Genomic DNA, 23,664 nt, shown 5'->3' with positions numbered 1-23,664 from the left:
TACAGATAATTAGTTGTCTTTTTAAAAATCTCTGATGATTTAAAGCCATGGTTTTCAACCCAAGTCCACAATCTTCATCAAGTAGTGATATCTTGAAATCAGAGCTGAACAGGGAAGAGATCAAAAGGACAGGCACATTTATTTTGTTCCTCTGAGGACTTTAATCCAAGCTCTATCCCAAAAAGAATTAATGCCTTAAGGTATATATTCTTCTATTGACTAGAATAGTGTTCTTTCTAGCTTTTTATAATTAAAAGCGTAAAAGAAAAGAAAGAGATTTAGGGAGGTGAAATGCCTTTGGGCACCTTGGGACTCTCTTAGCAGCAGTGCTCTTCCCTCCCTTACCCAAATACCAAAAGCTTAGAATAAGTACCTCATCTCTTCCTATTTCTTCCAACTCCGGCCTTGGGGCATTTGCACTGGCTGTTCCTCTCTCCACAATGCTTTACCCCCCATCTCCACATAGCTAATTCCCATACATATCTTATTTTTGCTCAAATGTCACCTTCTCAATGGGGCCTACCTTGACCATCCTATACAATCCTATACAAACCCCAAGCTCCACTCCCTGCACTAGCAATTCCCCTAGTCTATGTCTTTTCCAAAAATCATCCTGCCTTCTAATAGTCTATATGATTTACTCAATGTGTTTACTGCCTGCCTTTCGTTACTAGATTTTAAGTTTCATAAGGAATTATTTTTGTGTATTTTGTTCACTGCTGGGCTCCTGAAATCTCTAGAAGCATGCCTTGCTCTTGGTAGGTGCTTAGCAAGTATTTGTTGAATAAGTGAATTAAGATCTTTCAACCAAGCCCTTCAATCTCAACAGCTCTTATCAAGTCAACTTTAATAAGAAGCCCTATGAAAGGGAAAATTATTCAGAGGAAATTCTGAATTTTCTTCTCTAAATTCAGAATCTACTGAAGGGGTGGGGAAGAAAACTCTTATCTATGCCACACGGAAACATGTGCTTTCCAGTTCAGGGAAATAAACATGTAATCCAAGCTCACATTACATTTAAGTGTCTCATTCAGTCAACAGATTAAAATAAATAATAATCAGAGTAAATAAAAAGAAAAAAATGCACACTGAAGTAATTATAATACTAAACACGTCAACAAGATTCAGTCAACATCAGAATAAATTGGCTTGAAACCTTAGTGCCTAAGAAGATCTAGATGTACACATGGGCCAACACCCTAACAACACACTTTCCCCATCCATAACCAAGAGTGCAATATGGGCTCTTTGTCACCTACAGGCTGATCCCACAGCAAGCACTATATTGTTTACCCAATGATCTATAAGCCAAAAGATAATGAAAAAAGCTGAAAACATGATGGAGAAACCCATTTTTGCAAGCCTATGTTGTTTTTTAAAATTTCTTGGGGCGCCTGGGTGGCGTAGTCGGTTAAGCGTCCGACTTCAGCCAGGTCACCATCTCGCGGTCCCTGAGTTCGAGCCCCGCGTCGGGCTCTGGGCTGATGGCTCGGAGCCTGGAGCCTGTTTCCGATTCTGTGTCTCCCTCTCTCTCTGCCCCTCCCCCGTTCATGCTCTGTCTCTCTCTGTCCCCAAAATAAATAAACGTTGAAAAAAAAATTAATTAAAAAAATAAAATAAAATTTCTGATGGTCTCTAGGTCCTTCTAGGCTCCAAACAAGAGAAAGCAAGATAAACAGTATAGGTACAGGAGAAGATGGGTGGTCTTTGGCAAGATGAAGATATATATCTTTTTTTCTAGATTCCCACTGCTACTACCAAAGCTGATGATGGCAAGTTCTTTCAACTGTTCTTTCTGCCTCGGTATCTTCCTCATTTGGTTTATCATTTTACTCCCCTATGATGGGTTCCCAGTGTTTCTGCTGTCACCTTCAAACTGGGGTACCCATATTTCCAGGGACCTCTGGTCAAACAGTATAGTGATATGCCAGGGAGCATTTACAATGACAGATAAACAGGACACATTTTCCTGGAGCAAATTTTACTCACAGATGTGATGGATTATCATGCTGTGGTAAGTTGCCTAGGTCCACACCCTGCACCCACTTCAGGAATGAAGTACTCTTCCACTGCTGCTGGAGGTTTTGTCTGCTGTGGCTCATAACCTAATCCTGCCCTAGGAGCTGCACTCAGGGCTCAGAGCAAGGAGCTGCCTTGTCATGGGTATGCCCCATCTCTGGGATAGCCCACACCCAATCACTGGTCTGTGTGGAGGTACACAGGTCAGGCCCCCTTGCCTCTCTTGGGACATCTCTGAAAGGCCATCCCAACTTCTGAGCTCCCTGTGGGATCGGCTGCAACCTGCTGCACGTGCATAATAGTTCAACTTTTCCTTCACCGCTCACAGGTGTTCCCCAAAGCAGTTCCCAATAAAACCTCCCGAATTCAAATTTTACCCCTCAGAATCCTTTTCATGGGGGAACTCAATCCACACATGGAACATTTAAAAAATATTACAATTAGGGACGCCTGGGTAGCTCAGTCAGTTGAACATCCGACTTTGGCTTGGGTCGTGATCTTACAGTTCGTGAGTTCGGGCCCTGCATCAGGCTCTGAACTGACAGCCCAGAGCCTGGAGCCTGCTTTGGATTCTGTGTCTCCCTCTCTCTCTCTGCCCCTCCCCCACTCATGCTCTGTCTCTCTCTGCCTCTCAAAAATAAAGAAACATCATACAAAAATAAAAAAATAAAATATTACAATTAGATGTAGACATATAAAATAAAAGTTTACATGGATTTTAAAGGTAAAATGTATGATTTCAAGGACACTTTGACTTGCACTGAACAATACATCTCTCAGTGGGTATCTGTTGCTTTTGTCTAGACACATCTCCCCCCTTCCTTCTTTCATTTGGGGAATTCAGCCCCTACAGTTTGAGTAGGGCTAATCCCATGGCTGGCACACCTTATCACCTACTCACAAGGGTGAGGACACAGCCTCCACCAGCCAGTGCAGCCACAGTAACTAGTTCTTGAGCAGGCATATGTTTCTGAACTTTCCTCCAAGATATTTTTGCTCTAATTAAGAGAAAGACTTTCTGCTGGAGTTACTAAACTGAGGAAATGTGAGGTTTAAGCTACAGACTGTCATCTTACCTGCTTTTTAGTAAAAGCCCATCCCGGGGAGTGAGAGAGAGAAGGCCAGCCCTGATTACAGAGTTTGAGACACTGGATCCAGCTGCGCCTAAAGTTAGCTGTACCCTTAGACTTTCCATTTATGTGAGCCAGTAAATATTCCCCTACTTCACACATGCTAATTGGAATGGATTTCTGTTACTTGCAACTGAAAGAGTTATGATTTAATATGTTCCTTTAGTCTAGAAGTACGAGTTCATGCTTCTATGTCTTAGGGGTAGTCTGGTTGAGTAATATGAGAAGCACATGGTCCCTTTTCCACCCAACCTTAAATTTTACTGTTTTCCAACACATCCCATCCAGATGGTCTTACTGTTTTACACCTTTACACATCTCCGCCTTTACTTGTGCCGTGATAAAATCCCTAACTCCCTGCTACTAAGAAAAACGATCTGTTCTTTATAATACTAAAGACAGTTTAAATTAATAGTCCAAGAATTTCATGTTTTTTAATTTTTCTGAATTTCTACCATAAACTGTAGTTCAGACACTTCCTAGCTGTGTGTCTTTATACGGGTCACCTAACTGCTCTAATCCTCAGTTTGTTTTCCCATCTGTAAAATGCAGACAAAGAACTACTTTCTAGATTTTGTTAATATTACATAAAATAATACAGAAAGAATACAGCATGGTGCCTGGCTCATGTTAAGCATTTAGTAAGTACTAGTTATTAAAAACCAACAAATATCTGTGAGATTTCACTGTGAATACTTTTTATTCCATCACAATAACATTTTATTCTTTTACCAAATGAGACCTCTCTCTGGCCTCTTCATGAAATCAAAATCCTGACTCACAAATAAGTCAAATACAGTAGCTGAGAATCTGTGAATACTGTAATTGAACAGGCCTGAAGAAATGTGCAACTAGAAATCTCAGGTTTCTAGTTAGCAAAAACAAATGAGTTATTTGAAAGTAAATTACATATTTTTCTAGTGTTAGTGACAAGCTTCTGTCAATTATATTCTGGCTTCTGAATAAATTATTTTGTATGCATAAATGTAATAACAGATGCCAACCTGAGCTTGGAATATGGTGAGAAAGTTATAATTGAGTACCCGCATGGCAATTAACTCTCTGCATGTCTGACATAACCATTCTCAAGCTAGCAATTAGCACTGCTCCAAGCCAACACTTTCAGTTCCTGGCACCTTAAAAAACAAACAAATAAAATCTACTCTGTGAATCACAAGATATCAAATGCTCACAGAATAATTTTAATTCATTTGTATAGGTTCAACACCAGCTCACATATAAATGCCTCTTTTTAGATTAAACCACCCTTACAGATATATTCATATATTAAAAGAATACTTTAATAACAGCATTTCAATGATGATCATTTTCCTGCATACTGTTAACCACTTCACGCCATTTATCATTTATTGATATTCCTCTATATACTGAGTACATGTTTCAGTTAGAAACTTTTCAATGTGTAAAAATGAATATGTTTTAGTAACTCCTTAAACCTTTTTTTTACTCAATATATGCTAATATGCTTTCAAAGAAATTACTATTAATTATATTTCCCGAGTGACAAAATCACTTATATAAATGTCGCCTGTAATAAAAAGAACACATATATCAGCCACAGAGATTAACAGCCATGCTGTCCTAGCTGAGATATTTTTACCATAGAGAAAAGCAAGAAAAGGGATTTTATCATATTTACCAGCCCAAAATTAGTGTTCCAAAAGTTAGGGTACAAAAAACTCCCATGGAATTACAGCAGTTCATCTGAGAACTGGAAGTCTCCCATATACATTAAAGAGTTAGTGGATAATTACAAAAGAATATGATTTATATTTTCATCAAGTTTTATAACACTTTCTTAAAGATGTAATATAGTCTTCTCCTCAAGGGATACGATTAGGAAAAGGTAACTACAACAAAGATGAAAAAAGTCAGCATTTTATTTAATTAAAAAATGTAAAATGTTAAGATACTAAACTATAAGTTAATAATTTCTGTAAAATTTAATTTGAATTTATATGGTTCATTAAAGAAATTACAAAAAACTATAGATGAAGTCATCACAATGAAGGAAATTCATTCTAAATTCTTCCAATACTTTTGTGTACACACACACACACACACACACACACACACACACACACACTCTGTCTCTCTCTCTCTCTCTCTCTCTCTCTCTCTCTCTCTGAGGGTTTAATGAATGTCTCTGCCTCAAGTAGCTGGACTCACAGTATCTCCCTAATACAACCACCCTTCCAGTTTTCATATTTATCCACCCCTATAGACTCACCCCTATAGACTCATCAAGTCTTTACACATAAAGAAAGGCAGTGATAATCATAAAATGATCATTATAATATCATGGACAATATTTGCAATCTATATCACAACAAGTATTTTCTTAAGACATACAAATGGGTAAGTAAAGACCAATACTACATTAGAAAAATGGGCAAAGGATATGAATAGGCAATTGATAAATACAAATATGCCCTTAAGCATATGAAAAGTTGCCCAATCTCATTCATTCAAAGGAGAATGTAAACTAAAACTAAGGAATACAAATTTTCACCTATCACTTAAAAAACACATTGCGTAGGAAAAGACACACTCTTACACAATGCAAAGGATAAGATCATTGGTAAACCTCTATTGAAGACAATTTCATATTTTATGAAAATTGTAAATGCACATGCCATTTGAACGAGTAATTCAAATTTTAGGAATTTATCCTACATATATGATTACACCCATGAAAAGTAGCTTTAAAACTATCCACTGTAGCATTGTATGAAACATCAAAAGATTAGAAGTAATCTTTCTAACAGAGAGCTGATTAAATCAATCAGTATATCCACACAAGAAAATATTACAAACTCATACTAGATGTAAACACTATGGACTGATATGAAATGATCTCCAAGATATATTATTAAATGAAAAAAGGAAAGTTCAGAACAGCATAAAAAAGGAAGAAAAAAACATGATGTTTTTGTTAGTTATGGATAAAATGTCTCCATAACAACAAAAAACAAATTAATAGCATTTATTGTCTGTGGGACAGCAGCCAGCATAAGGGTATAGCTTAGTATAATTTGAATGTTTGAATCATATGAATTTTCTTAAAATAAAGTTAATTAAATTGAAGAAGTTACAGAACCTGCAAGTAGAAGACTTCTTACATGCTATTTATTTATTTATTTATTTATTTATTCATTTATTTATTTAGAGACAGAGAGAGAGAGATAGAGAGAGAGAGAGAGAAATGGTACAAGAGTGAAGAGCAGAGAGAGGGATAATCCCAGGAGGGGCAGAGAAGAGAGAAAGAGAGAGACAGAATTGAGGCTCACCCAAAGCAGGGCTCATGTTTTACCTGAAGAGGGGCTCGGGGCTCATGTTCACTGGAAGTGGGGCTAGAGCACACCTGATGTGGGACTTGAACTCACAAACCATGAGATCATGACCTGAGCCAAAGTCAGATGCTTAACGACTGAGCCACCCAGGTACCCTTACATGATCTTAAATAAAGATTCTTCTGCAATTATTTTAGCAGGGAGAATAGTGATACAAGCAAGATACCCAGGGCAGAGAGAGTAATTTAATTACTTCTGATGAGGTAAATGCTCTGCACGTTTACTAACATTCACAAAATAATAAATCAATAGAAAAAAGACAGACATTGACAAGGGCCATGAAAAGTTACAAATGATGGACGATCTAATTAAAATGAACAAATGGCAATCTTACAAACAGACATCTGGTGGCAGTTCTTTCTTTCAAAAAATGATATGCTCATGTCTTGGCAGAATATAAATCCATTTTAGCTGTAGGGAGAAATTTCCAGCTAACCTAAATGCCAGTTTTATTATTGGAAGTGTTGTGAGCAGGCATGAGGAGAATGATAGGCAGGGAATATGAGAAAGCTGACTAAAATACACTTTTTTTTTTTAACTTATTTTTTTTAAGTAGGCTTCATGCCCTGCGCAGAGCCGGAAGCAGGGTTTGAACTCACAACCCTGAGATCAAGACCTGAACTGAGGTCAAGTCGGATGCTCAACTGACTGAGCAACCAAGGGACCCCTAAAATACATCTTAATATGTTAATGAGATAGAGGTCTTGTGACTTTATCTTTGTAAGTGTAGCCAAGCAGAATATGTCAGAAGTCATATCACATGCAGATGCCTTAGTATGATTGAATGTGGTCACTGGCAATGGTATTATGTAACACAGGTGGATTTGGTTATGGGCTGATAAGAGATGGTGGATGCTAAATACCTACATTTGATTTTTTCCAATAAACTGTAGGTAATTAAATGTGGCTATTTGACTTTTTAAAAAGACAAAAAACAATAACAGCTTAGTCAATTCCAAAAACATCGCTTTTCCCCTAGCAACAAAAGATACTTTATATACACACATTTATACACACACACATATACACACACACATAATATTCCACTGGTAATAATCTTATCTAAGATAAACAGCTCAAAGATTTCATCATGAAACTTTGATTTCTTATAGCACTAATAGTAACAATACTTAATGAAGTGTCACAGCAGTAGTTACGATTGTACAGTATAAAAACACTCATGTTAATATTGTGAAGATTCATACTGAGATTCATGCTTATTTCCAGTTCATCTTCTTACCCCATAATTCCAATATCTGGTCAAATATTAGCAGATAAAGGTAAACTGGTTCTAATCTACGCATCTAGAGATCATCCTTCCATCATTAAATTTAGGGTAAGATTTAACTATTCAAAAGAGTTGAATGATGAGGTTTAAAATAAAGTCACATGTAACTAAGGATCATTAAAACATTCAGAAAATCAAGACACTAGCATAATGCTACTTGTATTTTTATTTTTCTAAAAATTTTTACTTTCATTTGAATATAGTTGCCACACAATGTTCTACTAGTTTTAGGTGCACAATGTAGCGATTTGATAAGTTTATATATTCCGCTATGCTCATCACAAGTGTAGCTACCATCTGTCCTACTATACCACTATTACAATATCATTGACTGTATTCCTTGTGTTGTGCTTTTTATTCCCATGACTTATTCATTCCATAACTGGAAGCTCGTGTCTCCCACACCCCTTCAACAATTTTGTCCAACCTCTCACCTCCCTCTCCTCTGGCAACCACCAGTTTGTTTTCTGTATTTATAGGTCTGATTCTGCTTTTTATTTACTCATTTGTCTTTTTTTTTAAGCTTCCACTTATGAGTGGAATCATACCGTATTTGTCTTTCTCAGTCTGAATTATTTCATTTAACATAATGCCTTCTATGTCCATCCGTGTTGTCCCAAATGGCAAGATCTCATTTTTTCTTATGGCTGTGTAATACTCTGTACCTTGACTACTATAAATAATAAACTTGGGTGCATATATCTTTTTGAATTAGTATTTTCATTAAATACCCAATAATGGAATTACTGGATCATATGGTAAACCTATTTTTTTTTTTTTGCAATTCTATTTTTATTTTGAGGAACCTCCATACCGTTTTCCAGAGTGGCTGTACCAGTTTGCATTCCAGCAACCATGCACAGGGGTTCCTTTTTCTCCACATCCTTGCCAACACTTGTTATTTCTTTGGTCTTTTTAATTTTAGCCATTCTGATAGGTGTGGGGTGGTATCTCATTGTGGTTTTGATTTGCATTTCCTTCATGATGAGTGATGCTGAGCATCTTATGTGTCTTCTGGTCACCTATCTGTGTCTTCTTTGGGAAAATGTTTATTCAGGGCCTCTGTCCATTTTTTGAGTTATTTATTTTTCTGATGTTGAGTTGTGTAAGTTCTTTGTATATTTTGGATATTAACCTTTTATTGGATATATCATTTGCAAATCTCTTCTCCCACTTATAGTATGTTGTCTTTTTGTTTTGCTGATGGTTTTGTTTGCTGTGCAAAAACGTTTTATTTTGATGTAGTTCCAACAATTTATTTTTGCTTTTGTTTCCCTTTCCTTAGGAGACGTATCTAGAAAAATGTGGCTATGGCTGATGTCTGAGAAATTACTGCCTATATTCTCGTCTAAGATTTTATGGTTTGAAGTCTCACATTTAAGTCTTTAATCCATTTTGAGTTTATTTTTGTATATGGTGTAAGAAAGCCATCCAGTTTCATTCTTTTACATATAGCTCTCCAGTTTTCCCAGCAACATTTATTGAAAAGACTATCTTTTCCCCATTGTATATTTTTGCTTCCTTTGTCATAGATTAATTGACCATATAATCCTGAGTTTATTTCTGAGCTCTCTATTCTGTTCCACTGATCTATGTTTTTGGTGCCAGTACCATAGTGTTTTGATTACTACTGTGTACTACATCTTGAAGTCTGGGATTGTGAAACCTCTAGCTTTGCTCTTTCTCAGAATTGCTTTGGCTACTTTGGGTCTTTTGTCATTTCACACAAATTTTAGGATTATTTCTTCTAAAATTAAATACCCAACAGCATTTTCATAGTGATTGCATTGAATCTATAGGTTGCCTTGGGTAATATGAGTATCTTAACAACATTAATTCTTCCAATCCATGAGCATGGAATATCTTTCCAATTGTTTGTGTCATCTTTAATTTTTTTCATCAGTACATTGTAGTTCTTGCAGTACAGGTCTTTCACCCCTTTGGCTAAGTTTATTCCTTGGTATTTTGTTCTTTTTGGTGCAACTGTATTTGGTGCTTTTTAAGTTTCTCTCTACTACTTCATTATTAGTGTATAGAAACACTACTGATTTGTGAATATTAAGTATCTTGCCACCTGAATTTATTACTTCCAGTAGTTTTTATTTATTTATTATTTAAAAATTTTTTAATGTTTATTTATTTTTGAGAGAGATAGAGAGAGAGCACGAGCAGAGGAGGGGTCAGAGAGATGGAGACAGAGAATCTGAAGCAAGCTGTAGGCTCTGAGCTGTCAGCACAGAGCCCAATGCGGAGCTTGAATCCACAAACCAAGAGATAATGACCTGAGCCGAAGTCAGATGCTTAACCAACTGAGCCACCCAGGTGTCCCATAAGTAAGCATTTTCTAGGTGAGAGAAGAGGGGGAACAGGAACTTCAGGTAGGTACAGAGTCCCTGGATGCTCAGAGACTACAGGGGAGGTTGCATACAGTGAATGAAGAGCCTGGAGAGGTTAAGATTGAAGCCTGATTCTGAATAGTGCCCTATGTCATGCCAAGGAGTCTAAACTTTCCACCTACAAGTACCAAGTAGCCAACAAGATCTCTACACAGCGACATAACACTGGGTGGTAGACTGTAGATGAAAAGGGAAATTACATCAGAAGGCTTTCCCGTGGCCCAGGCAAGAGATGTCAGACCACTGCATGAAGAAGGCACAAGGCAGTGAGAACATGAAGGAGGCTGTACATTCTGGAGACAAGTCAAGAGTGTCAGGGACCAAGATTCAAGATAGATGGTAAGAAAGAAGATCTACAGTAGCTAAACCACAGATTCTCTAATTCATTCAACACTGATCAAATATTTAGAGGCCCTATTACACTGGGATATAGCAGTGTATCAGAGAGAAAAGGTCTTTGCCCTTCATGAGATTATTTTCTTGTGGTAGATACCAATGAGTAAGAAAAGAGGTCATCAAGACAACTGTGATAACTGTGAGGAAGGAAATAAACAGGGCAACTGATTTTAAAGTAAAAGACTGAGTGTAAGATATAAATATATATCTATATCTATTTATGTATACACACACACACACGAGTGTTTAGGGGCGGTCTAAGGAGATGTCCATTAAGCGCAGGCCTGAAAGATGCAAATGGAAAACCATAATTAAAACAGTGGATGAAGATAGAATTTATGAGTTTAAGATTCAATAAAAAACTAATTAAGCACCACACTTGAGAAGAGATCAAAGATCGTTATAATCAGATAATCAGAAGTGACAATCCACACCTGTAGAGGCTGCTTCTGAAGAAATCCAAGATGGCTTAACTATATGAGACATCTTATCCCTTAGAGATCAAAATGTTTGGAATATTCCACTTTAGTTCTAGGATTGTTTATGTGTATGATGCAAGAAAGTGCAAGGGGAGAGAAAATTTTCATCACTTTGAGTACACAATCTCCTAGAAAACACTGACTTTAAAATCTATTTTACATGCCTTCTTATAATAATATGAACATATAATGTTTCATAAATCTCAATTATTTTTACTGTTCATTAATTTATGCCTAATATTACTGCATTAGGAATTTCTTCTTTATAGGGATTTATCATTAGATTTTAAAATACAGAATTTTTAGTGGATACTGACATCAATTAATAGTAATGTTGAGTGTTATAGCTCAATATTTATAATATTGAGCTTTCCTCTAAAATCTTCAACAGTGAATTGCCTTCCTATAAAATCCATCTCAAGTTTAAAATATGATGTAAAATAGTATATAATAACTTCATAGCAAATTTTACTGGGCATGCACTTAAAATGTTTATCAGTATACATTTTGCCTATACAACAAGACTTAAAAAAAATGAGAATGAATAAAACAAAGATTTAGCCCAATGAATTGTACTTTCTGCAGCGAAGTTAACGATTACAGGGGCCTTAGCATACCTAATTGCCCTCTCCTCCCTTTCTAAAGATAAATGAACAGAAATCTAGCAAAAGCTATATAACTGATGTCCCATGAATAATGAGTGAAAGAAAATGATTCACCAACAACAAAGGGGCTTTTAAAAATGATCAGCGTCAGGGTGCTTGGGTGGCTCAGTTGGCTGAGCATCTCTTGATTTCCGCTCAGGTCATGCTCTCAGGGTCGTGGGATTGGGCTCTGTGCTGAGCACAGAGCCTGCTGCACATTCTCTCTCCTCTCTCTCTCTCTCTCTCTCTCTCTCTCTCTCTCACCTTCTGCCCCTCTCCCCCACTTGCGCACTCTCTCTCTCACTCTAAAGTTAAAAAATAAAAAAAATGACTAGTGTTAATATATTATAAATATAAATTTTAAAATGACTTATTTGCTTGAAAAAAGGATTCTTCTTTCAAAAGAAAGATTGCTTTTATACACTATACTTCTCTGATACCTCAGGTTTTTCTTTTTATACTAAATATAGTAATTAAAGAAATATAGTAAATATTCTATTGTGAAGCAACATATTTACTGTAGATTTGGGGTTGGGGGCAAGCACACTACACACTCTCAACAAGGAGGCAATGATGGTTAGAGCATGCTAGGAACATACTAGAATAAAATCAACTGACTTCTAATCTTAAAATGATTTTATTTCAGTCTTCGACATTTCTATCACACTTCTGTCTCTTCCCATTTCACACCTCCATATTATTTCATACCTAAACTTAACATGATACCTTCCTTCCTTCCATCCCATTTGTGTGCGTGTGTGAGACAGACACACACACACACACACACACACACACACACACACACAATGTTCTCTCATTTACCCTCTTCTCCCCAGCTCCAAATTTTATTCTCTCTGGCTCCCATAAATTTCTTTCCAATCCTGCTCAGAAGCCTATATCAAAGCATACATCTCCATTTTAGGAACTCTCTTCAACTTTGTTCCAATATAGTCTATCGTATGTGACTATTCTTAGAGGAAACCTTTGAGCATCTTTATGGGGATGAAGATGAGGATGAAGATGGAAACGCTGGTATCAGAAGTGCTGACAGCTTCTGTGTTAGCCCCCAATCTCTGTAAGCCTTAGTTTGCCAATTTGCAAAGTAAGAGTCACAGGACTGTTCATTAGGATTAAATGGAGTAAGCGACAGAGGGCATTTTATAGCTGTAGGAATAATACAGGAAAGCAGTAGGGATCACAGTTTGAGGAACCGATAAATAATTTCATTTAACAATAATAACACAGGGACTGATGATCAAACACTACCTAGACAGCAATGGAGTAAAGGACACTACCATTAATATAACTTCCTTTTCTACAACAAAAAATTTACATTTGAAACTGCCAAGCTAAATTCTCTACTCTCCAGCACACATGCTCACTGGCCACACTTGCTGGTAGAGTTTGGGTGGTGGTGGGTTACTGGCAATAGGACCTGGGCTGTCTCTTCTTTCATACAACCTGATGCACTAAATGGATTGTTTAGCCTGTCCCTTCATCTATAATTACATACAATGATATCAAATTGCTTATGAGACACAGTAATATGTGCCTACTTTCAAGAATATCAAATTGCTTTTGAGACACAGTAACAGCAGGTCTATCCAAAACTTCTCTATCATTCAGAGAATAACCTTAATGGATCTCATTCATTAAGAAGGAAATCATCACATCATAAAAAGATTAGAATAAAAGTGAGTTTGTATTCCATATAGATGATGAACTACAAAGCTCTGAGCTTTCTAAAGTAAGCCAGGTCTAATAAGCATAATTATGTCATAGAACAACTAGTTAACACTTGGGAACAGGTTAGGGGTTTTACTTATATTTTAATACATTGTCAGTTGAGCATATAAGAAATTTAACATGAAGTATTTTTGGTCTGTGAAATCAGGAACATTATCAGCAACTAAGCTCAAATATTTTTTTCCCAATGTTTTGATACTACGAATTTACCCTAATTTTACACACACATGCGTGCCCACACACACAGATAAAATGTAATGTGAAACATCACTGATGATCAGATAATCAACTTATTAAATCAGAGGTCATCACTTTGAAAATTCCACTTGATACATACTAACTCACAGGTACAGAAGAAATATTATCTGATTCTTTATACATCCTGATATTTTTTAATGTTTATTCATTTTTGAGAGAGAGAGAGACAGAAGCGGGTCAGGGAGGGGCAGAGAGAGAGGGAGACACAGAATCCAAAGCAGGTTCCAGGCTCTGAGCTGTCAGCACAGAGCCTGATGTGGGGCTCAAACCCATGAACTGGGAGATCCTGACCTGAGCCGAAGTCAAACACTTAACCAAGTGAGCCACCCAGGCACCCCTGAAATACTGTCTGATTCTTAAATGTATAAGCATACCTCATAGATATTGCGGGTTTGGTTCCAAGCCACCACAATAAAGCAAATACCACAATAATGTGAGTCACGTGAATATTTTTGTTTTCATAGTATATATAAAAGCTATGTTTACACTATATTTCAGTCTATTAAATGTGCAATAGTAGTAGGTCTATAAAAACAATATATATAATTTAAAAATATTTTATTGCTGGTGTGCCTAGGTGGTTCCATCGGTGAAGAGTCCAACTTCAGCTCAGGTCATGATCTCACGGTCCATGAGTCTGAGCCCCGCGTCAGGCTCTGTGCTGACAGCTCAGAGCCTGAAGCCTGCCTTTGGATTCTGTGTCTCCCTCTCTCTCTACCCCACCCCCCACTCATGCTCTGTCTCTCTCTTTCAAAAATAAACAAACATTTAAAAAAATAAAAAAATATTTTTATTGCTAAAAAAATGCTAACCATCATCTGAAGTTTCAGCAAGTTGTAATCTTTTTGCTGGTGGAGGATCCTGCCCTCAATGTTGATGGCTGCTGACTGATCAGGGTGGTGGCTGCTGAAGGTTGGGGTGGCTGTGGCAGTGTCTCTAATATAAAACAACAATGAAGTTTGCTGCATCAACTGACTCTTCCTTTCAGAATTTCTCTGCAGTATGTGATGCTGTTTGATAGTATTTTACCCACAGAACTTCCTCCCAAATTGGAGTCAGTCGTCTCAAACCCAGCCACTGTTTTATCAACTAAGTTATGTCAAAGTCTAAATTCTTTTTGTCATTTCAACAATATTCACAGCATCTTCACCAGGAGTAGATTCCATCTCCAAAAAAACTACTTTCTGATATTTTAATAGTGTTGTATGCTGACAGGTGGTAACTACACTTGTGGTAAGCAGAGCATAATGTATAGAAATGTTGAATCACTATGTTGTACACCTGAAACTAATGGACCACTGTGTGCCAACTATATGGAAATAAAACAGTTTTTCAAAAACCACTTCCTTTGCTCATCCATAAGAAGCACCTCCTCCCCCATTAAAGTTTTATTGTGGGATTATAGCAATTCAGTCACATTTTCAGGCTCCACTTCCAATTCTAGTTCTCTCTTGTTACAGAGTAACATCTGTAGTTATTTCCTCCACTGAAGTCCTGAACACCTTAAAGACATCCATCCATGAAGGTTGGAATCCACTTCATCCCATTTCCTGTTAATGTCAATATTTTTACCTCTTCCCATAAATCACAAATGTTTTTAATGTCATTTAGAATGGTGAATACTTTCCAGAATGTTTTAATTTTTTTACATGTTTATTTTTCAGAGTGAGAGAGACAGAGCATGAGTGGGGGAGATGCAGAGAGAGAGGGAGACACAGAATCCAAAGCAGGCTCCAGGCTCTTAGCTGTCAGAACAGAGCCTGACACAGGGCTCAAACCCATATACTATCAGATCATGACCTGAGCCAAAGTCGGATGCTCAAAATGACTGAGCCACCCAGGCACCCCCAGAAGGTTTTCAACTGATGTCCAGATCCATCAGAGGCATCACTATCTATTGCAGCTATAGCCTTACGAAATGTATTTCTCAAATAACAAAACTTGTAAGCTGAAATTGCTCGTTGATCCATGAGCTGCAGAATAGATGCTGTGTTAGCAGGCACGGAAACAACACTAATCTCACTGGATATCATCAGAGCTCTTGGGTGGCCAGGTGCATTGTCAGTCAACAGTAATATTTTGAAAGGAATCTCTTTCTTTCTTTTTTTCTAGGTCTCAACAATGGACTTAAAATATTTCATCAACCATGTTGTAAACAGACGTGATGTCATCCAGGCTTTGTTATGCCATTTATAGAACACATCAAAGTAGAGTCAGCATAATTCTTAAGAGCCCTAGCATTTTCAGAATGGTCAATGAGCACCGGCTTGAATTTAAAGTCACCAGATGCATAGCCACAAACAAAAGAGTCAGCTGTCCTTTGAAGCTCTGAAGCCAGGCACTGACTTCTCCTCTCCAGCTATCTGGCATCTTCTTCTAATAGATGAGAATTACCTTAGTTAGACCTTCTGGATAACCTGCTACAGCTATTATATCAACACTTGCTTCAACTTGTACTTTTACGTTATGAAGACAGCTTCTTCCCTTAAACTTCATGAACTAACCTCTGCTTGTTTCAAACTTTTCTTCTGCATCTTCCTCACCTCTCTCAGCTTCAAAGAACTGGAAAGATTTAGGGTCTCCGGATGAGGCTTTGGCCTAAGGGAACATTACGACCGTTCTATCGAGACCACTCAAACTTTATCCATATCAGCAATATGGCTGTTTTGCTTTCTTATTGTTCATGTATTCACTGGAGCAGTACTTTTGATTTCCTTTAAGAACTTTCCCTTTGCATTCACAGCATGGCTAACTGTTTGGCACAAAAGGCCCAGCTTTTAGCCCATCTTGGCTTTCGACATACTTTCCTCACTGAGTTTAATGATTTCTAGCTTTTGATTTAAAGTGAGAGACGTGCAACTCTTCCCTTCACTTGAACAATTTTTTTTTAAATATATGAAATTTATTGTCAAATTGGTTTCCATACAACACCCAGCGCTCATCCCAACAGGTGCCTTCCTCAATACCCATCACCCACCCTCCCCTCCCTCCCACCCCCCCATCAGCCCTCAGTCTGTTCTCAGTTTTTAAGAGTCTCTTATGCTTTGGCTCTCTCCCACTCTAACCTCTCTCTCTTTTTTTTTTCTTCCCCTCCCCCATGGGTTCCTGTTAAGTTTCTCAGGATCCACATAGGAGTGAACACATATGGTATCTGTCTTTATCTGTATGGCTTACTTAAAGGCCCCTGTACAGTTATTAATTGGCCTAATTTCAACATTTTTGTGTCTCAGGGAATAGGGATGCCCAAGGAGAGGGAGAGAGATGGGGAAACAGGCAGTCAGTGGAGTAGTCAGAACAGACATTTATCAATTAAGTTTGCTGCCTTATATGGGCACAGTTTGTGGTACCCACGATTACAATAATAGCATTAAAGACCATTGATCATAGATTACCATTAACAAACATGACAGGAATGAAAAAGTCTGAAATATTGCAATAATTACCAAAATGTGACATAGAGACATGAAGTGAGCAAATACTGTTGGGAAAATATCACGGATAGACTTGCTCTACACTGGGTTGCCACAAACATTTAATTTGTTAAAAGAAAAACAACAACAACAAAAAACAAACACAGTATCTCTGAAACACAATGAGGTATGCCTGTCTGTATAAAGTACTTTAAGATCTTTAGAAAAAATATTCAAATTAGCAGACTATTTTATTACTAGTGTGAATTTAGTACTCTTGAGAAAAGGTTAAAATGACTATCATACATACATGAACATATATGAAAATATTCATAATTTCAAGAAAGCAGCACACATTGCAGAGGAAAAACAAATCCTCTTGGACCATGTTAAGACTTTACTTCTAAAACCTCAGTGTTGACAAGCAATTTATGTAACATAAAATCTGTAATTAAATGGTACAGAATGTTCTTAAGTTCAGGATTTCCACATATTCTATAGCTTGTCCTATCAAGATTCATTATTAAATGAAATTTTATGTATAAATTTAAAGAACAGCAAGAGCACTCTAAGACCTCATCTATATTCCCATAAAAGTTCTCCTTTTACTAGAAATACTTTGGCCAAAAGGTTTCTAATCATCACAAATGCTTTCAAAACTGACTTCTTTCAACAAGTTGAAAACCTCTGCAGTTCTAGGAAACACAGATATAATGTATAAATTGTTTCAGTTCAACAAGTATTTCTGGACTGTTTCCTATGTGCATATACTACATTAAGAGTCATTGGCATAAAGATGATTTGAAACACAGTCATTTATCTCAAGAAGGATCTGGTCCAGCTGTGGAGAAAAAAACCACAAAGACGTAAGCAAATAACTACTATAGAGTATGAGAAGTGCATGACTGAAAGATGAATAAGATACAGAGATAGTGGAGGGCATAAAGCTCTGTTGGGCTGGAGGGAGGTCATGAATATTTCACAAAGAAGGCAAATATGGAAGCAGGGTTTAGATGGATAAATAGGAGTTCACCAGGCAGACAATGGGAGAAGAGAATTCCAGGCAGAAAGAACAGAATGTGCAAAGGACACAGACCTACAATAGCATGACATATTCAGAAACTATAAGTAATTTTGATTGGATACTGTTAAAAAGGACAATAAAAACATAAGGAGGGGAAACACCATGAAGGGCCCTGTGTGCAATAGAAAAGTTTTAATTTTACTCTATAGTTGATGGGGAACCATATTAATCAGGGAAGCAACATGGTTCTTTTCAGCTACCAGGGGTTTTAAGGTCAGGTAGAATGAACTGAACTGAAAGTACCAATCAAGCCTTAATTCACTGGATGCAACAGTGCAAACAAGAGGCCAAAAAGGATGTTTTGCTCCTCTTGTTCCATATTTCCCCCCACAGAATGACACTGGGCAAAAGTTAGGTGACGTTCAGAAAAGTGGGGAAAAATCCCCTCACTGCTGAGGAGTATTGGACAAAAGGCTCCAGCCATTTTATGGACCAGGGGCTGGTGGGAGGTAAAGAAGGAAGGAAGAAATGGAAAGTTATGAGCCAGCGTGGAGGAAAGCATGTCAGCCAAGGCCCTGGTGAAGGTGCCTGGGCTAGGGATGCAGATGTGTGAATGAACATGGCTGACCCAGTGGGGATGCTCACTGTTCTTGCCACTCCCTCCAGAAAACCAGTGTGCAGAACCCTGGCTATGCACCAAGTCATGTGTGGGAGGGCACCTTCCCCTATTGGGATTTGCCAGGGAAAACCAGCCTAGGGTCAGGCCTGAAAGATCACATACCTGTGTGACTGGACTCCTCAGGTCAGATCTGTGATCTACAAAAATCATTCACAGACAATGTGAAAGATGAACTTGACGAAGAGGATTCACAGTGACAAGGGGACTGGTGGGAGGTTAGTGCAACAATCCGGTTTGGACATGTGACCTGAACTCCTGTTAAAGTGACTGAACCTAGTTCACGCAGGAAAGGACATACATCCAGGAAGGGCTAATAAACTGGAAGAAAAATGGGGGAGTCGAGAGATTGAAAGATGAGCTCAGGTGGCAATGAGGGAAAGAGCTCGAAAAGCAGAAGTTACAGTTAGGAAGTGGGGGATAAGAGTCCATGATTTCTAAGGTGGAATGATTATAGGTGGTTCTGAGGCCAGAAGTGTGTTCAGGTAAGCAGAGTAGTGAAGTAGAGGGGAAGTCAAGGACACAGAGCTACAGTTTCTTTTTATCAAAGAACGCACACAAGATGGTGGCAGATGACAGTGACAATGGGTTTAAGAATAACAGAACCTGGGGTATCTGGGTGGCTCAGTCAGTTGAGCACTGGACTCTTAACTTCGGCTCAGGTCGTGATCTTGGGAGCGTGAGTTTGAGCCTTGCAATGGGCTCCATACAGTCAGCGCGGAGCCTGCTTAGGATTCTCCTTCTCTCTCTCTCTCTGTTCCTCTCCTGCTCACACATTCTCTCTTTCTCCTTCAAAATAAATAAATAAACTTAAAAAAAAAAAAAGAAAAGAAGAACAGAAGTAGATGGCATGAGCTTTCTGTGCAAGTTAAGAACAGCAGTTGTTTGGAAACAGCAGAGCAGAGACGGAGTATTACTAACTCACAAGGCACAGATATACAAAGTTATGCAGGAAAGAATAGCTTTAGAAAGGGGGAAGTAGCAGAAAGGACTACCCTCAGATGAGCAAGCCTGAGAAGAGCCTGAGGGCTCTGAGGAGTTCTCTCTAAAAATGGAGCAGTTTCCAGAGAAAAATGGAAAGGGGTAAGAGAGATCAACAAAGAGGGGAAACAGAGTAAGAGATGAGAAAACAGGCCAGAACTGATATTTACAAAGACCTAAATCTGGGGTGGTGCCAGACGGTGACGTGGTGAGGTGGGGCTGGAACTCCAGGGTCCCTGGCCTTGGTCTGGCTGGTCTCTGTGGGCACTGCCACACAGCGACTAACCACTTGTATTTTACTCTGCTTGTGAGATTTTTATTTAAATAAATTTTGATAATGTTTAAATTTCCTGGAGTGTGTTTGACAAAGCAAAGTTCTAATGAAGAGCAAAAAATATCTTTTTTTTTTTTTAGCTCACATTGTAATGGAGTAGAAAAAATAATATAAGAATAAGAAAAACTTATTAATACATTTCTTTAAGCTCAGAAACAGTTCCTGAGAGTGTGTGGGTTGGAAGAACTTTAACAGTACATTTAATTTACGCTAACCCCACAGGACTATACTTACACCCTAAAAGTAATACTTGTTCTCTGGAGAAGGTAATCTCAAACTTAACAAACTGGGGAAGATAATTACAAGCTTAAAAAGTAATCTTTTCTACTATGTAATAAACCTTAATTGAGAATGTACTTTCGGATGTTTACTCTGAAACTTTTAAACGGATCTTACATCCTCTGGTTCTATCCAGGAGGAAAAGCTAGCCCATGATGCATTTTTAATTATTCTTCAAATAACACATAGTTATTTTTCCACCTTTTCCACCCCACTGACGACTTTCTTCTTGGTCTAACTCTATAAAATCCTAAAAAAATAAACAGGTTTTCACTGGCCTGTAACAAAAAGACAGACTGTAAGCAGTATCCTGGCTAGGACAGAAGAGGAATGCTTAGAGCTCTTATTCAGACATAAACAATGGATTTATTTAAGGTGGTTTATTAAGGATGACACATCTGTCACTTATTACCAGAACTAATTAGTCTTATAAGTCTAGTATAGGTTAAAATTTTCCTTCCACTCTTACATATGCCATTTGTATCCCTCCCCAAACTGTGTGTCATCATAAGTTTTAAACTAGTGCTTCACATAAACTCTGTACATTAGTCATAAAAGAAATGATACCCACCACCTATCATGTACTGAGCTCTTACTGTGTGCCAGATGCTGCACTGCTTTATATAGAGCTCATGAATCTTCACAACCATCTGTGTGATGTACACTATGGTGATTCAGCTCGTAAATAAATTAAAATGGTTCATTTGGACTCTACACATAACATTTTAAGTCACAGTGATGAATAATAATGTAAGACAATAGCTAAAATGAGATCAACAATTATATGAATATTAATTCCAACTACCTCCATTAGATATTTATCCAAATCCACTATAAAATAGTTCAATTATCAAATGTGTAGCCTACTTCCTGAGTCCTTATCCCTTCCTGAAACAGGTACCGCATCTTTTAAAATGGAAAAAGAGTGGCAGAAAGAGTGAAAAGCAAGTCATATGGGAAATTGATTGAACATTTCTCATTTGTAAGGAAGCTTTATGAAAATCTTTGCTTAGGGACACCTGGGTGGAGCAGTTGGTTAAGCATCTAACTCTTGATCTTGGCTCAGGTCATGGTCTCACAGTTTGTGAGTTCGAGTCCCGCATCGGGCTCTGCACTGATGCTGCAGAGCCTGCTTGGGGTCTGTCTCTACCTCTCTCTGACCCTCTCCCACTTGTTCTCTCTCTTTCTTTCTCAAAATAAATAAACTTAAAAAAAATAATTAAAAAAAATCTTTGCTTAATAAAATGGATTCCTACACTTGCATTTTAAAAAACAGATTTTTTTAAAAAGAAAGAACAGATTTAATTTTATTTAAAAAAAATTTTTTTAAGGTTTATTCATTTTTTTGAGACAGAGACAGAGCATGAGTGGGGGGGGGGGCGGGTAGAGAGAGAGGGAGACAGAGAACCCAAGGCAGGCTCTAGGCTCTGAGCTGTCAGCACAGAGCCTGATGTGGGGCTCGAACCCACGAACTGTGAGATCATGACCTGAGCTGAAGTTGGACGTTCAACCAACTGAGCCACCCAGGTGCCCCTAGAACAGATTTAATTTTAAACAAAATCAGACACGAGAGAGTAGAAATAACAACTTGACACCACAGAAATACAAAGGATAAGAGAATATTATCAAAAATTATATGCCAACAAATTGGACAACCTAGAAGAAATGGATAAATTCCTAGAAATATACAACCTTCCAAAACTGAATTAGGAAGACATCTGTGAACAGATGAATTATCACTAATGAAATTGAATAAGTTATCAAAAAACTCCCAACAAACAAAAATCCAGGACCAGAGAGCTTCATAAGTAAATTCTACCAAACATGTAAAGAGGAATTAATACCTATTCTTCTCAAACTATTCCAAAAAATAAAACTTCCAGATTCATTCTATGAGGTCAGCATTACCCTGATACCAAAACCAGATAAAGACAGCACAAAAAAAAAGAACCACAGGCCAGTATCTCTGATGAACATAGATGCAAAACTCCTTAACAAATACTAGCAAACTGAATCCAACACTACATTTAAAAAGTCATTCACCACGATGAAGTGGGATTTATTCCTGGGATGCAAAAAAGTAGTTCAATATTCACAAATCAATCAACATAATAAATCACATCAATAAGAAAAATGATAAAAAAACATATGATCATTTTAATAGATGCATAAAAAGCATCTGACCAACACAACATCCTTTCATGATAAAAATCCTCAACAAAGTACATTCAGAGGGAATACACCTCAACATAATAAAGGCCATACATGAAAAACCCACAGATAATATCATACTCAATACTGAAAAACTAATAGCTCTTCCCCTAAGAGCAGGAACAACACAAGGATGTCCACTTTCACCACTTTTATTCAACATAGTACTGTAAGTCCTAGCCACAGCAATCTGACAAGAAAAAGAAATAAAAGGCATCCAAATGAGCAAGGAAGAAGTAAAACTCACTATTTGCACATAGCATGATACTATTTCTAGAAAACCCTAAAGATTACACCCCAAAAGTACCAGAACTGAAAATGAATTCAGTAAGGTCACGGAATATAAAATCAATGCACTTCTATACACTAATAAGCATCAGAAAGAGAAATTAAGAAAATAACCCCACTTACAATTGCATCAAAAATAATAAAATACCTAGGAATAATCATCATATTACCATCATAAGGATGGTAAGAAATATTTTAAATAATATGACAGACAGTGTTGAAAATTCAAGTTAATTTTCCACAATACCAATAAATATGAAAGCAGTAGTACTCACCTCCTTTGCACTCTTAATTTTAGTCAGAAATGTATGCAGCTCCATTGTTTCTGCAAACAGTGCACGACATACTGCCTGATAATGATTTGGTGCCTCTGATTCAGTTGGCAGATGAGCAGCACATAACTACAGAAGAAGAAAATAAAACAATAGGGCTCATTTATTATTTTGGGTTTTTGGTACCTAAAAGACAGACATACCCAGTATATTCCTATTTTTATATCAGACAGTAAGGCAATCCCCATCATCCAAAGCCTAATGCATCACCAAATCATCAGTAAAATTATATGGAAAAAGTGGTCCACTAACAAACGGCCAATAGTACAGATGAGCTTAGTAAAATTAGTTAGCTTCTATTTGAAAGTGATAGGACATATATAAAAGTTTTGGTTGGAAGTAGAAAGGGAACTACCATTTACTGAGTGCTAATCATAATGCAGGTATTTTAATAGCTGT

At 37.4% G+C, this 23,664-nt stretch overlaps 1 protein-coding gene across 6 annotated transcripts in view; it reads right to left on the bottom strand.

The window, feature by feature from the left end:
• Positions 1-23,664, bottom strand: part of SPIRE1 (spire type actin nucleation factor 1) — a 209,775-nt gene that overhangs the window by 78,519 nt on the left and 107,592 nt on the right. For all 6 annotated transcript variants that reach the window (XM_047827151.1, XM_047827152.1, XM_047827156.1 and 3 more), the window contains exon 4: positions 23,209-23,334. In XM_047827151.1, the coding sequence (XP_047683107.1) occupies positions 23,209-23,334 (126 nt within the window). The remainder of the gene's footprint in view (positions 1-23,208; positions 23,335-23,664) is intronic.

This window comes from Prionailurus viverrinus, chromosome D3 (genome assembly GCF_022837055.1).
Source record: "Prionailurus viverrinus isolate Anna chromosome D3, UM_Priviv_1.0, whole genome shotgun sequence".
In the NCBI taxonomy this organism is placed as follows: domain Eukaryota; kingdom Metazoa; phylum Chordata; class Mammalia; order Carnivora; family Felidae; genus Prionailurus; species Prionailurus viverrinus.
This window is presented reverse-complemented; position numbering and strand designations above follow the sequence as displayed.